Below are 13,708 nucleotides of genomic sequence, written 5' to 3' on the forward strand. Positions count from 1 at the left end.
ACTTTTGCCAAAATTCAAAGGTCTGTCTGCTCCATATGCCATGCTTCTTTGCAAACATTTGGATGCTGCGGGAAAGATAATAAAGCCATAAGCCTAATAGGTAAACAAAAAGGTATATTTACTTTTGAGAGCTATTCTTTTCAAATTTTTTCGGCGTGTCAGTCCTTTGCGGTCTTTGCTGATCATCACCTATGGGTGGCGCCCTTTTTATACGAAGCAACGCGCGCGCGCGCGCACGTACACGCACACACACACACCTACACGCACACATACACACACCCGCACAGAGCTAGCTGTAACCGGCTCTTGGGCTAGTGGTGCTGTGCTGTAGCTGTTGACACCCTCCCAAACCTCGGCAGCCGCAAAGCTGCTCAGTCGACATGGCAAGAAAATATCGCAATCTTCTCCCTAAAACGGATGAAAATCTTCCATATCGTTTGGAATGAGTAAGTACTGGTGATGCTCATTTCTGTGCCGAGAATACAACTTAAATCCATGTACATATTTTTGAATACCCAGATTAATGACGCAAAGCAATGGATTGTTGCTACTCATAGAAGCAAGCTAAGCTAAAATGCTAACTATTGGTTAGTGTTGGGAGGAGCCATGTCCGCTAGCGTTATATGTACCGTGTCGTATATGTTGTGTTTTATCTATGCTGCATATTTAGCTGAAAATAAAACCTTCAGGTGATCACATACGTGACAACATAACAGACTGAAGATATGTTCTGGAGTTGATAACTGGGGTGATCGGTGTTACATAATCTCAATATTGCAAATGGCTAACGTTAGATCTTCGATGTCACTGTGTTCGTCCCATTGCCAAAGCCCAAAGCCATTATTTAAACAGCAGGTATCATGATAACCTCCCTGCTTTATGTTCTTATGCACTTGGATACAGTGTAATGCTGTAGGAAGTCCTTTGTTGACATTTTAAAGCAAATAACATAACACATAGGCGACGAATACTTGATAGCCAACATATCAACTTAGCCACCCATAGCTTAGCATGCTAACGTTTCCAACCAGCTAGCGTTTGCAAAAGAGGCATTTGTGTAAATCTTCAAAATACCCTTTGTGGCATCGTACATGTTCATAGATAAGCTATGACAATGGTATGTGTTTCTGCACGATGAAAACACTATTTAACTCCAAAGTAATGTCAAATTGCAAGTACTTAAAGCGCAAAAGGACTTGGCTGTTAGCCTGCTGAAGACCCTTTGTCCATAGTCGTAGTATCTGACTCTTTAAAGTAGGCCACAGTGGTTGTTTTGATCTTACTGGGTACCGTTATTAACATTTATTACAAAAAGGCAGAGTGTCAATGTTGCGTTGTAGTGGATAAAACAAGTTGATTCATTAGTCCGTAAATGCATCAACAAATGCATTTACGGAAAACGAATTAGCAGTTCACTCTGACCAGCAACGTTGAGGCTTTGGAAAGGAAATATCTTGGCAGCTCATGTTTTGAATTCTATTATTAACATGTAAAATTACCCTGCGTAACGTACATTCTATTACTAATTATGAAATATCCCATGCTTAGGCCGGTGATGAATATCAAAGTGAAGTGTTTTTAATAAGCTTATTAATGTTGTACTCCCATTTTGTGTTTTTCTTGTTACAGTATTCATCATGCAATGTAATCCAACATCCACAATGTGTGAGGACATTTAAGAACAATTGAGTTCGAAAGAAGAAATTTTGATTCCAGTGGAATCTTCCATATATAATTATTATATTATTATATATTTTCTGTGTTAAGATACATTTACACACACTTGTCCCATCATCATATAACCATGCCAGTGCAAGCACCTCAATGGACAGAGTTCCTGTTGTGCCCAATCTGCACACAGACATTTGAGGAGACTGTTCGACGGCCTATAAGCTTGGGCTGTGGACACACTGTCTGCAAGATGTGCCTGAACAAGTTGCACCGAAAGGCCTGTCCCTTTGACCAGACGGCCATCAGCACGGACATCGAGCAGTTACCTGTTAACACAGCCTTGTTGCAGCTGGTCGGAGGCCAGGTAGGACATCCTTCTATGTTGCTGTGATTTATTATTGTTTTTGCATTACAAAAGTTGTAACATGCTCAGTTCTCTTAGGTTTATAACGGAAAGTGACATTTGAAATGTTTTTTTTCTGCAGGTTCCTAAAGCTCAGCCTGTTGCGTTGATCACAAGTCCAGAAGATTCACAACATTATGAGGAAGCTAGACAGTGTGTGGAGGAGCTTGCTCTATACCTCAAACCTCTCAGCAATACTAGAGGTATTTACACACATACATTTGATCAGATGTTGGCAACTGTTTTCAGAAAATGAACAAATTAAGAAAGTTTAGTTTAGTTTAGTTAGTTTAGTGTAGTTTTATGTTATTATGGTGTAAAGAAGACATCATGCTTATTTCTGCTCTATACTTATAATGTATGACACTCACGGATCATTATGTTTTAATTTGGACATTTTGAAATTTCAATATTGATATAAAATTACATTACATACATTACTCAAATGTGCATGAATCATGCTAAATGTAACTTCAAGTAGGTACATGAAAAGGAGAAATGACTATAATATGGCTAAAAGTTTAATGCATGTGTTTTATAGTTTGCCAAAATAAACTTTGTTTTTCACAGGTGTAGGTCTGAGCAGCACTGCACAAAGCATTCTCAGTCGACCCATGCAAAGAAAACTGGTAACGCTGGTCCACTGTCAGCTGGTTGAGGAGGAGGGCCGTGTGAGGGCTATGAGAGCTGCCCGCAGTTTGGGTGAGAGAACAGTCACAGAACTGATTTTACAGCACCAAAATCCTCAGCAGCTCTCCTCCAACCTGTGGGCTGCTGTCCGTGCACGAGGATGCCAGTTTCTTGGTCCAGGTACACATTTTTTCCTTATTAATTTTCACTGTTATATTGTTAAAAATGTTGTTGATATTTTACAAATTATGTTTGTGTTTGTTTGCCTTCTAGCGATGCAGGAAGAGGCTCTAAAACTGGTTCTTCTAGCTTTAGAAGATGGCTCTGCACTATCCAGAAAAGTATTAGTTCTTTTTGTAGTCCAGAGGTTAGAACCCCGCTTTCCACAGGCATCAAAAACTAGCATAGGCCATGTGGTGCAGCTCCTCTACAGGGCATCCTGCTTCAAGGTAAGTAAAAATCCATTGCAGAGAAATGTTAAGTTTATCATAATGCATTACATTTTCCATTAAAGACAAAACAAACAAACAAAAAAAACTGTTTTCTATGTGGTTTTACAGGTGACAAAGCGTGATGAAGATTCGTCTCTAATGCAACTAAAGGAGGAGTTTCGTACGTATGAGGCTTTGAGGAGGGAACATGACTCTCAGATTGTTCAGATTGCTATGGAGGGTGGCCTACGCATTGCACCAGACCAGTGGTCTTCTTTGTTGTATGGAGATCAGTCTCATAAGTCACACATGCAGTCTATTATAGATAAGGTGTGTATGCCAGAAGGGACCTCTAAGTAGTTTATATTTTCCTATTTAAGTCTGATTTCCATCCTAAATCATGCATTTTCCTTGTAGCTGCAAACTCCTGCATCATTTGCTCAGAGTGTTCAAGAGCTGACAATAGCACTGCAGAGGACTGGTGACCCAGCTAATTTAAACAGGCTTCGACCCCACTTGGAACTACTGGCTAATATTGATCCCAGCCCTGGTAAGCACAATTAAATGGTCTTAGAAATTTGAAAATAAAAAAATGTATTTAATGTTTTTAAATTTGTCTTTTTTATTTTTACAGATGCTCCACCTCCCACCTGGGAACAACTAGAGAAGGGATTGGTTGCAGTAAAGACAGTTGTTCATGGTCTGGTGGATTTCATTCAGAATCACAGCAAGAAAGGAGCAGACCCTCAACAGGTTTGCACAAATCCATACACAGAAGTTTTTAAAAACACAATTGAACCATTGTTTATGGAGAGTATGATGTTCTCACAATAGTCATGGACGATGGGTCAGGATGACTCTTGTTTATGACGACATGGGTCAAATATCTATAGTGAACTATAATTCATTCTTAAATTCTTTTTTAGCCTCCTCAACACAGTAAGTATAAAACATACATGTGCCGCGACATGAAACAAAAGGGAGGATGTCCTCGTGGTGCAAGTTGCACCTTTGCTCATTCTCAGGAGGAACTAGAGAAGTAAGTAATGAACCGTGGGCACATCCTTTTATTTAATGTATATAAATAATAACACAGAATCTCCCACATTCATTTTATCCAGATATCGGAAAATGAATAAACGACTGGCAGCTCGCCTTCCTGGAAGTGGTGGGCTCATGCCAGAAGACGGCCTTCCCCTGGATGTAGCCGTGACTCGGAAGCCTTCGCCCCTCACCAACGGCAGTGGGGCACCTTCCCTTCCCCAGCTCATTGCCCGTGGCACTGATTCAGTTTCTTATGAACTGCTCCGCAAACCTGTAAAAATGGATGGAGGCAGTCCCAGTGCACCCGGATCACCACCTGATGGGTAAGTTAACCAAACTTTGTAGGTCATTCAGGACAGTTTTTTTTTTTCCCCTTTTAATCTGACCACCAACATTGATGTAGTAGAGCATATTAGTAGTTGGCACAGGAGCAATACTCTACTTCAGATTCAAATTTTTAGTATTGTTAAGTATCTAACAATCAATATTTAGGTATTTGGTATTTGACACTTTCTGGCCAAAGCTTGTCAAAGTCTGATCTAGTCAGATATGAGAAGCTAAGCACAGTTAGCCCTGGTTAGTACTTGGATAGGAGTCTGCTGGGAATACCAGGTGGTAAAATCTGTTGTTGTGTCCATAGGCAAGGCATTTCAGCCACATTCCCAAATAGGAATGTGATGTGTGAGCACGTGTTGGTGATAGAATGAATAATACATGGAATTGTGACTTTAAGTGTCTGGATAAGACTAATGCATTATCATTATCTCATTAAATATAATGACTCATGGTTTAAAATCAGTTATACTAAATATCTATTGTTTTACTCCATTTGTGATGTGCTTGAAAACACCTTACCACAGAATTACATAATTCTAACATTTCTTTATTTGTGTAGTCTGGACACTATTCCCAAACCTGGCATGCCACTACCACCTCATAGCATGGCTCATCCCCGGCTGCCCACAGACCATCACCCTGGGGTCAAACCGATGCCTGTAGTTGCCAGAGGTTCTCCAGTTTACCCACAGCCCCAGTTAACCGATATGTACTGTATTAGGCCACCACCATCTGCCTCTCAGTATGAGCCCTCCCAATATCCTCCAGGTAAGGAACCAACAAATTCAAGTGCCATTTAAGAAGTGTGTGTGTTTTATAATGACTCTAATATTCTCCATTGTCAGGATACCATTATCAACAGCCACCACAGTACGTCACCCGAGACTATGTACGTAATGCGCAACCCCCCAGTGAGGCAGGTGGCCCACCATACCAGGACCCCTATCCTGGCTACGGGCCACCTGAGAGGCCGTACCAAGCATCCCACTCTGTTCCTCCCTTCTCCTATCCTCATCCACAGCACTATGAGAGAGGTCGTCATGGCAACTACAATGGCCCCCCACCTCCACCACAGCCGTATCCACCACAGAGGGAAAGTCTAGTCAGAATGAGCCCCGCTCCACTTGATGTTCCCCCGCAGTCAGGACAGGCCAACTCACTATATCATCAAGAGCCAAATCCTCGCGATAGATACCCACCTGATGGCTACTATCCACCAGGCACTCAGCCCCCACCCATGAGGCCATATGTTAGAGTAAGTATTTAAATTCTATTCTCGTTATAGCCCTCTGTAAATGTTTAAAACTACAAATAAACTGTTTGTGGACTCCAGGGCCCATCTTACACAGGCTCACAGCATAGTCTGGACTACTTGCATCGTCGCCGACAGGAGCTGTTGTCCCAGCTAGAGGAACGAAAGGTCATTTCCCCACCACCATTTGCTCCATCCCCTACTCTTTCTCATCCATTTCCCAGTGATTACCCACATGAGGTTGGTTCATACTAATAGTTCTAGTTTTAAAATTTCAAAACTCAACATTAAATATTATTGTCCCCCCTTTCCCACAGTATGGTGATGAGAGCTCAAAAACAATTGTGAAATGTAGGGAGCCAGATTATGCCAGTCAATATTCTCCTTGGTCATGTGATACAATTGGTTCCTACATTGGTACAAAAGATGCCAAACCCAAAGACGTTATGGTTCCAGGGAGCATGGATATGATGGTAAATAATTTAAAAAAAATTTGAATTTTTGAATGATTTAACATGTATATTTTAATGTAATGGCTACTTGTGCTGTTTTTTTTTTTTTTGTTTTTTTCTTTTTTTAGAATGTAGAAGCAAAAAGTCTGAGAGAGCCATCACTGGAGACTCCTCGACGGGGAACAGAAGTCAAAGATGATGATCCCATTATCCCTTTTGGTCCTCAGCCCACTGTGTCCCGATTTGGTGCCATTTCCCGCACCTCAAAGACTGGCTACCAAACTGCTGGCCCTATACAGGCTATTGCCGCTAGCTCTCAGAAGTCAGGTAGAAAACGCCTTTTTCAACTACATTCTTTTGTCCATCAACTCCACAATTTCTAGTTAAAACGTAAAACATCCAAAATATGAATTGCACCAAGAATCAATACAAGTTCCATTAATTCTCCAGTTCTACCCTGCAATAATGTGGCAGTGCTGCAGGGACTGTATGTGAAAGTCATGTGCTCCTATTTCAATTCACCTACAACTTCAGTCTGGATGTGATCCAAGTTATCATAATTGTGAAACACAATTGTTTCTTTTTGTAGAGTATTCATCATATGGAAGCCATGGATGGAGTGGAGCATCATACCCCCCCCATCAGCCATCTTCTTCCTCTCAGGGACACTTTGAGCGGTGAGGGCTGATGCTCATTTACTCCTTAACTTCTGAACTTTCAAACCGCATACTAAATAACAGCTGTGACTGTACAATAAACCAACTTTATCAATGTTTCCTTTCTGTAGAGAACAGTTAAAGTTTGAACTGCAGCAGGTCAACCAACAGATTACCCAGCAGACACAGATGCACAACATCGAAGTATGTATATTTTAATTTTGATTTCAGATTATCTGTTGTCTTTTATAAATATTATTACTAAAATTTATTGTTGCTTCTGTTTCCACTACAGGCTGCGAGTAACTCCTTAATGCTGCAAAGGGAAGCCAGTGCCCTTGCAGGCCAGGCCAGCCAGAGCCAAACAGTGCAGCAACAGCCAAAGTGGCCTCCAGGGGGCACAAATGCCACAACAGTTTCCAGCGAACAGCTCAGCCTGGAGCTCCATCAGGTGGAACGAGAGATTGGCAAGAGAACAAGAGAGATGGCCATGGTAAGGCATTCTGGGTAAAACAGTGATATCTGTTTTCCTAATGAAGGTTTGCTCAACAAGTAGTATTTTATTCATTGCTTTGGTTTTGGATTATTTGCAACATGTATGTTTTAACTAGGAAAACCAAGTAGCCCATGAGCAGTTTAAAATGAAGCCTACAGAGAATGGACAACCAGAGCCAAAGGCTCAGTTAGAGGAAATGTCACTGGCCTTAAGGTATAGTAATGATGAGGGAGAACACTATTTATATTACTATATTGTGAGTTAGGCTTTTTCAGTGACACATTGCCTTTCTTTTTGAATAGTGAGGTGTCTAACGGCTCCAGCAGTCTGCAAGAAAGTGCAGTGGGCGGGTCCATGCTGTCACTGACCAATAAGACGTCTGCATTGAGCCTGTGCTCAGATCCAGGTGCTGCTGGTTCAGAGATTCAGAAAAATGGTGTGGTCCATTCATGCTCTTAGTCATGAGATACACACTGACACTGCACACACCTACAGAAGAGATGCTCAGTTGAAAAGCATGCACAGGCACACAAACCATTCTATTTAGAAGATGAGCAGTATCTGCCGTGATATAAATTTTCTTTCTTTTTGTTCTGTGAATGAGCTTTTTAATGATTTTCCTTGCCTGGAAACCAGAGCATATGATAACATTTCTCGTGTCTGTGTTTTTGTTTTGTTTTTTTACTGGGATTATACTTTAACAAGGCTCACGGAAAATATATCAGGAAAAGAAATAGTGGTGATGCTGAAAGTAGTTGTATCAATTTATTTAAAAGGGCAAACATTCACCTTTGTATTTATAGTTAATGTTGGCCTTTTTGAGCTCAGTTTACAAGAAGATAATGTATGCTCAGCCCAATTTGCTTCTTGTTAAATTAGGACCTCTTTCATGGTATTGTAGGATGGAAAGTGAGGTTGAGTGCATGGAGCTTACCCCCAAAGTTGTAAAAAAAAAAAAAAAAAAAGAAAAAAGTGGTTGTCCAGATTATGATGGTCTGAGAAGGCGAATATTCAAAATGAGGCCTTCAGTATTAAATTGAAGTGATGTTAAAAAAATGTGGCTGCAACTTCTGCCACATGCATGGTTTCACCTGCCATGAGAAGCATGGTTTTATTAATGCATTTTATAAACACATTTTATGTCTGTTTCATACTTGAAAGCAAGTTTATTATATTTGATCAAAGCATTCTGTTTTAAAGATTGCAACAAGTTTTTGATAATGAGCTTCTCACATGTTTTCTATAAGGGAATACTTGGAAATCTTACTATGTGCTTCTCTTGGATGTGGTTTAGCTGTGATGCCCAGGGTGTAAGAAAGGACAAAGTGGTTTCCCTCCTCAGAACCTCTCATCTGGCCACTCATAAAAACCTCCCCATTGGGATTATCTTGTCATTTGTTCTCCTAACTTCTATGAAGTTGCCTTCCCTTTTGACTTTTTGTTCAATTGTGCTTTGTTTTATTTTCATGCTTTGTTGTTACAATTTTGGGGGTCACACCTCTCATAGCACGGACCTTGCTCTTAAAATAGAATGACTTGACAAATGTGCGTCTTTGAAAAGATCGTGTCGCGAAAAAAGCTCAAGTATATTATAGGAAAGAGAGCAGCATATTTAAAATCATGTAAAAAAATATTTTGTACAGGAGAACTATGTGTTTCCTGGTTGCATGATTATACACACCTTCCCTGTTTTAAGACAACGGTTTACTTACACTGAATTTAAATTTTAAAACCTCCTATCATCATCACTACTATTGCCATTTTAATTTAATTTTCTTCATGTCAGTTGTTTACTGCAAAGCTCAATAGAGTTTGCTGCCTTTTGTAAACAATTAGCATGACAAGCTTATTTCCAGCTCTGCTGAGAGCGAGTGAGTCCTTGTGCTTAAACGGTTGAAGGATAGAGGAGATGCTCCCACTTAGTCCGGTTTACTGTAAACTTGTCTTTATGAGGGGTACTGACAAACTGACGAGTGTAATTTATCCAGTCGTATCAAGATGCAAATGCGTTTGTTTCCTTTTGAGTTTCAATGTGCATCTTTAACAATGTTTCTGCGCTGCAATAGTGATGTTGGGTTTTTCATTTTTCCAACTGCGTTATAGCCACTGGCTGCTCCTCACTATGTTTTATTGTTTAGGTACACAGCTCACTTATACATATGAGTATGTATACATACATTAATATACTAAAGCACTATTAATGTGCCACCTGTTATTCTACTCGCTCAGCATTTATATTAAATGATCTACTTAGAATCAGCAAAAAGTTTGTTTTTTTTTGTTTTCTGTCCACTTGTTGCCAACACAGACTTTATCCTTTCCCAGACGAAGGACTTCTGTGCGCATTGATGTCTGTTCACTTAATCTTTTGTGTTCAAACAAACATGTTCTTTATAGACTATGCTTCCGAAGAAGACAAAATGTTGTTCCTTTGGAAAGTTTCTTGTGTGTTAGATTGTATTGTAGAAAATGTAACCGGATTTAAGTTGTTTTTCCTCAGAGTGTGCTGTACTGGCTGATAGTGTTCAGGTCTAAGAATGGTGTTGGGGGAATGTTTTCCTACTCAACTCCTAAAACATTCAGGATTCCTTTGAAAGGTTGGCCTTACATTCTCCCACCTTGTCCCTCCATGCTCTAGGAGCATGAAGTGACAATAATTTAATAATTGGTATATTGTTCTACAGAAATGTATCAAAATTTTATAAGGCGATGTCATAGATGGGATGTAGTTTTCAGCAGTAGTTGATTGATTTTACTGGCCTTTGACTCACGGGCCTGTGCTATAATCTGACAGGACAATAAGAGTAATCCTAAATTAGTTTGAACTACTTCCTTTTTGAAGTGGGTGGAGGAAACTATGAACAGGTCCCCAATTTCTAGAATGACTATTTCTAAGCATTGGTGATTGTAGGTCCTGCACTTTTACTGAACAACGTTTAGCTTAAAACTTGCATATTAAATTGTGGTTTACAAAACAACATAAAAACATTATTCATAGCATTCAGTTTTCAGTGAAATTGCTGCCTAGATCTAGTTTCTATGGCCTCTATCCCCATTTGACCTCTGAACTCTGTTACTGCTGTTTGAAGCTCACACTTAAATCCCTGACTTTCTGGGGATGTTCACAGATGGATTTTTATATGAGTGCTCCCTTGTAAAATATCTCTTAAATTAAGGTACAAGTTTGATTTCAGCAAGAAGAAAGTTTTTATATGTATATTATACTCCATTAAGGAATGTCTAGAATTATCTTCCTCCAATGTGGATGTAGCCATTATTACGCCATTTTATGACTTTGTAAGAGAATTCACTGTGTGAAAATTGGTCTGCATTTTTGTATAATACAATCTGCTGTTTTTTCTTTTGTTTGATAAGAGAGGGAGGTCAAACTGGAAGTTTGAAGAAAGGAAAAAAATGAACCTGTGAAATTGAAATAACAAAATGTAACTTATGTGCAACAGTGATTTTAAGCTGAGGGAGAAAATATTAAATGATATTGCTAATTCTGATTGATGTGTGTAAGTTTTTGTGTTCTAGAGCTTTAATTATTTATACCAGACTTCTGATTATTATATTAATTAGTTTACTTTTTAAATTATTATTTTTGCCAATGTTTTTAAATTTTACCAATATTAAATACTTGTGCAGAAACATCACATAAAAAAATTGCCTAAATTCTTGAGCCATTTTGATAATGACCATCAGTGTCTTTAACAGAACCCCTTCTCTCAGCACATGACATGGTGTTGAATTAGGATTAGAATTTTTTTTAAATTTAGCCTTTATTCATCCAGGTCGATTGAGAATTCTCATTTACAACAACGACTACAGGTGTACTGTGAGTAACCATCTTTCTCTGAAAAATTTAAAAATAAAGCTGCACAATGGCCTGGTTGGTATCCATTTATTTTTTTTAGGAGAGGGATTTTATGGCAAAATTGAATGCTGGTCACATAAATGTTCACAAGCATTTTGTCACAGTATATTTGAAGGATCCCATGACACATGTCTTCCGTCATGCATTTTAGCCAATGTGTCCATGTCGGTTTTATCCAGGTGAAAGTCAAACACCTAAAACAGAAACAAAAAATTTACTCACCAGTAATAAGCAAAATAATGTTAATTTGAATGACAATGTCCAGAGCAACTCACCTGACAGTTTTCTCGTATTCTCTCTGTTTTGGTTGATTTTGGTATTGTAACAACTCCTTTCTACAAAAAAGAAAAGCATAAGAACATGCCCACCCACCACCCAAAAATTGGGGCAGTATATGTAAAGACAACCACCTGTAAGCTCCATCGAATACAGATCTGGGCAGGAGTGCGACTGTGTTTTTCTGCCATTTGAAGCACCCTGGGGTCATTGAGGAGCTGACCCTTGGCAAGAGGGCAGTATCCCTCAAACACAATCCCCTCCTGGTTACAGTACTCCAGGACTGTGGTGGGCTGCTGGTATGGATGATACTCAACCTGAATGATATGTCCACATGGAAGATTAAAAAAAAAAAAGTCAAGGCAAGTTGACAACAAAACATGTCTTAAAGAGACAAAGAGTAAACATATTACCCTTAGTATTAATGTGTGTGAATGATTGGTAATCACTGGTCACGTAATCATGGTAGTAGTAGTGATAAGCAGCCTTGTTTCAGTCTACCCCAGGGCTATAGTTGTTTATTCATTTGCATGGAGTACTTTGAGCCACCAAGGTAATATGATACTCCATTTAAGAAATTAACTTAATATAACCTGGTTGACATGTGGCACCACACCAGAGTCCTCTTTTAGTTGTTTCAAATGATGGACCAAGAAGTTGCTCACTCCAATAGATTTGCAAATCCCTAAATGGCAAGACACATTTTGACACTCACACATTTTATGTTATAGAGCAGGGGTCTCCAACCTTTTTCCTCCAGTGAGCTACTTTTACAAAACGAAAATGACAGAGAACTACTAGTTTTAGTGGTCATAAGTAATTTAGGGCTACGGCGAGCCTTAGATGAGGCACAGTTAGATGCCTATAAAACATAATCATTATCCACTTATTAGTGCACAAAGTTAGGCATCAAAATGATACATGTACAATGGGAATAGGCATTTAATTATTCGAATTAGACTTACTCAGCATAATACATGTAATTCAGAAATCCCTCAGCGAGCTACTTGGAAGGGGGTGGAGAGCTACTGGTAGCTCCTGAGCTACAGGTTGGAGACCCCTGTTATAGAGAATGCCAATGCAAAATTGTTACATGCATTATACCTTCTTCATAAAGTTCTTGTAATGCCCGCCACGTCTCTGCTCTTGTCTCTCTGTTAGAGTGACAACTTTCAAATGCCCCTGGCCAGTGCATCAGATATAAATCTTAAAGAGAAATATGATAGTCAGACCACACCAAAATTCTAAGGCTAATAAAGATTTTTTTTCAAATAGCGTTTCATACCAAAATACTCCAGACCCATCCTTTTGCATGATCTGAGGCAGGCTTCTTTTGTTGTCTGGTATCCATAGTTACCTGGCCATAACTTATTAGTGATCCACAGATCCCCCCGTGGCACCATACTGTCTCTGATAGCTTTGCCCAGTTGTTCCTCACAGCCATAGCGCTCTGCTGTGTCAATGTGACGCACACCACACTGTGTGAGAGCATACACAACAGCATCATGGGAGTACCCTCCATGATGAGATGTGCCTGTTGAACAGAGGTTAGTGATCAACTTTCTTGGGGACAAACACAAAAGCTCAATCCGCTCATTCATGCATACAAAGTGTCATGGGCTCATTTACACCTCTGCTCTGAGAAAGCCCAGGGCAGAGAGACTCCATATACTCATTACAGAACTTTATTGGATAATGTGTCTGTTGTGTATATTTTGTATCCTTTTGTTTCCTTTTCTAAGTATGGATCAAATTATATTTGCGTCTGAAATAAAGTTTAAACTGAAAAAAATAAATAAATAAAAAATACACCAAGCTAAGTCAAAATATGGTCTAACTCCGAAAATGATTTCAAAATAATGAGATTTCATAAAACAGGCCTACCTCTACTGCAATAGACATTGAGTACTTGTTGTCTTCTTGAGTGAAATACACGGCCACTGGCACCACGTCTTTTCTGAATGTATTAATGAAAATGGCATAAACATGGGCTACGTACCCAGTCCAAATATTGGCATTTGCAGACAATTAGAAAGTTGAATTGTGGAAAAGATGCTGGATGCTGGTGAAGCCAACATGTCTTTTCGTGAATAAAAACCAAAAAGTAGCTGTTATGTAGGTACTCCGAAGTTGAATGTTTCATAACATCGCGAAGAATTGTATGGTAGCCGAAGCGGTCCAAAC

At 39.4% G+C, this 13,708-nt stretch overlaps 2 protein-coding genes across 3 annotated transcripts; one reads left to right on the plus strand and one right to left on the minus strand.

Annotated features, from left to right (window-relative positions):
- The first annotated feature begins 295 nt into the window (after positions 1-295).
- rc3h1b (ring finger and CCCH-type domains 1b) lies at positions 296-10,880 on the plus strand. Its single transcript, XM_020921749.2, has 20 exons — positions 296-446; positions 1,630-2,035; positions 2,157-2,277; positions 2,645-2,884; positions 2,978-3,153; positions 3,265-3,465; positions 3,553-3,685; positions 3,770-3,888; positions 4,062-4,174; positions 4,257-4,502; positions 5,075-5,283; positions 5,361-5,770; positions 5,849-6,007; positions 6,085-6,240; positions 6,348-6,546; positions 6,809-6,896; positions 7,007-7,079; positions 7,171-7,368; positions 7,487-7,584; positions 7,674-10,880. The coding sequence occupies exons 2-20, from the start codon at positions 1,805-1,807 to the stop codon at positions 7,828-7,830; spliced, it is 3,327 nt and encodes a 1,108-aa protein (XP_020777408.1). The 5' UTR covers positions 296-446; positions 1,630-1,804; the 3' UTR covers positions 7,831-10,880.
- A 379-nt stretch (positions 10,881-11,259) lies between these two features.
- Positions 11,260-13,708, minus strand: zgc:110366 (uncharacterized protein LOC550476 homolog). 2 transcript variants are annotated; one of them, XM_020922528.2, is made up of 7 exons: positions 13,524-13,708; positions 12,810-13,058; positions 12,629-12,730; positions 12,118-12,209; positions 11,659-11,841; positions 11,524-11,583; positions 11,260-11,442 (listed from the first exon to the last, which is right to left on the minus strand). In XM_020922528.2, the coding sequence occupies exons 1-7, from the start codon at positions 13,600-13,602 to the stop codon at positions 11,347-11,349; spliced, it is 861 nt and encodes a 286-aa protein (XP_020778187.1). In that variant the 5' UTR covers positions 13,603-13,708; the 3' UTR covers positions 11,260-11,346. The 2 variants fall into 2 exon arrangements, with proteins under 2 accessions (XP_020778187.1, XP_055007483.1); XM_055151508.1 differs by having other exon boundaries at positions 12,810-13,002; positions 13,409-13,673.

Source organism: Boleophthalmus pectinirostris, unplaced genomic scaffold (genome assembly GCF_026225935.1).
Source record: "Boleophthalmus pectinirostris isolate CB_2022bp ecotype Guang Dong unplaced genomic scaffold, ASM2622593v1 HiC_scaffold_16, whole genome shotgun sequence".
Lineage (NCBI taxonomy): Eukaryota > Metazoa > Chordata > Actinopteri > Gobiiformes > Gobiidae > Boleophthalmus > Boleophthalmus pectinirostris.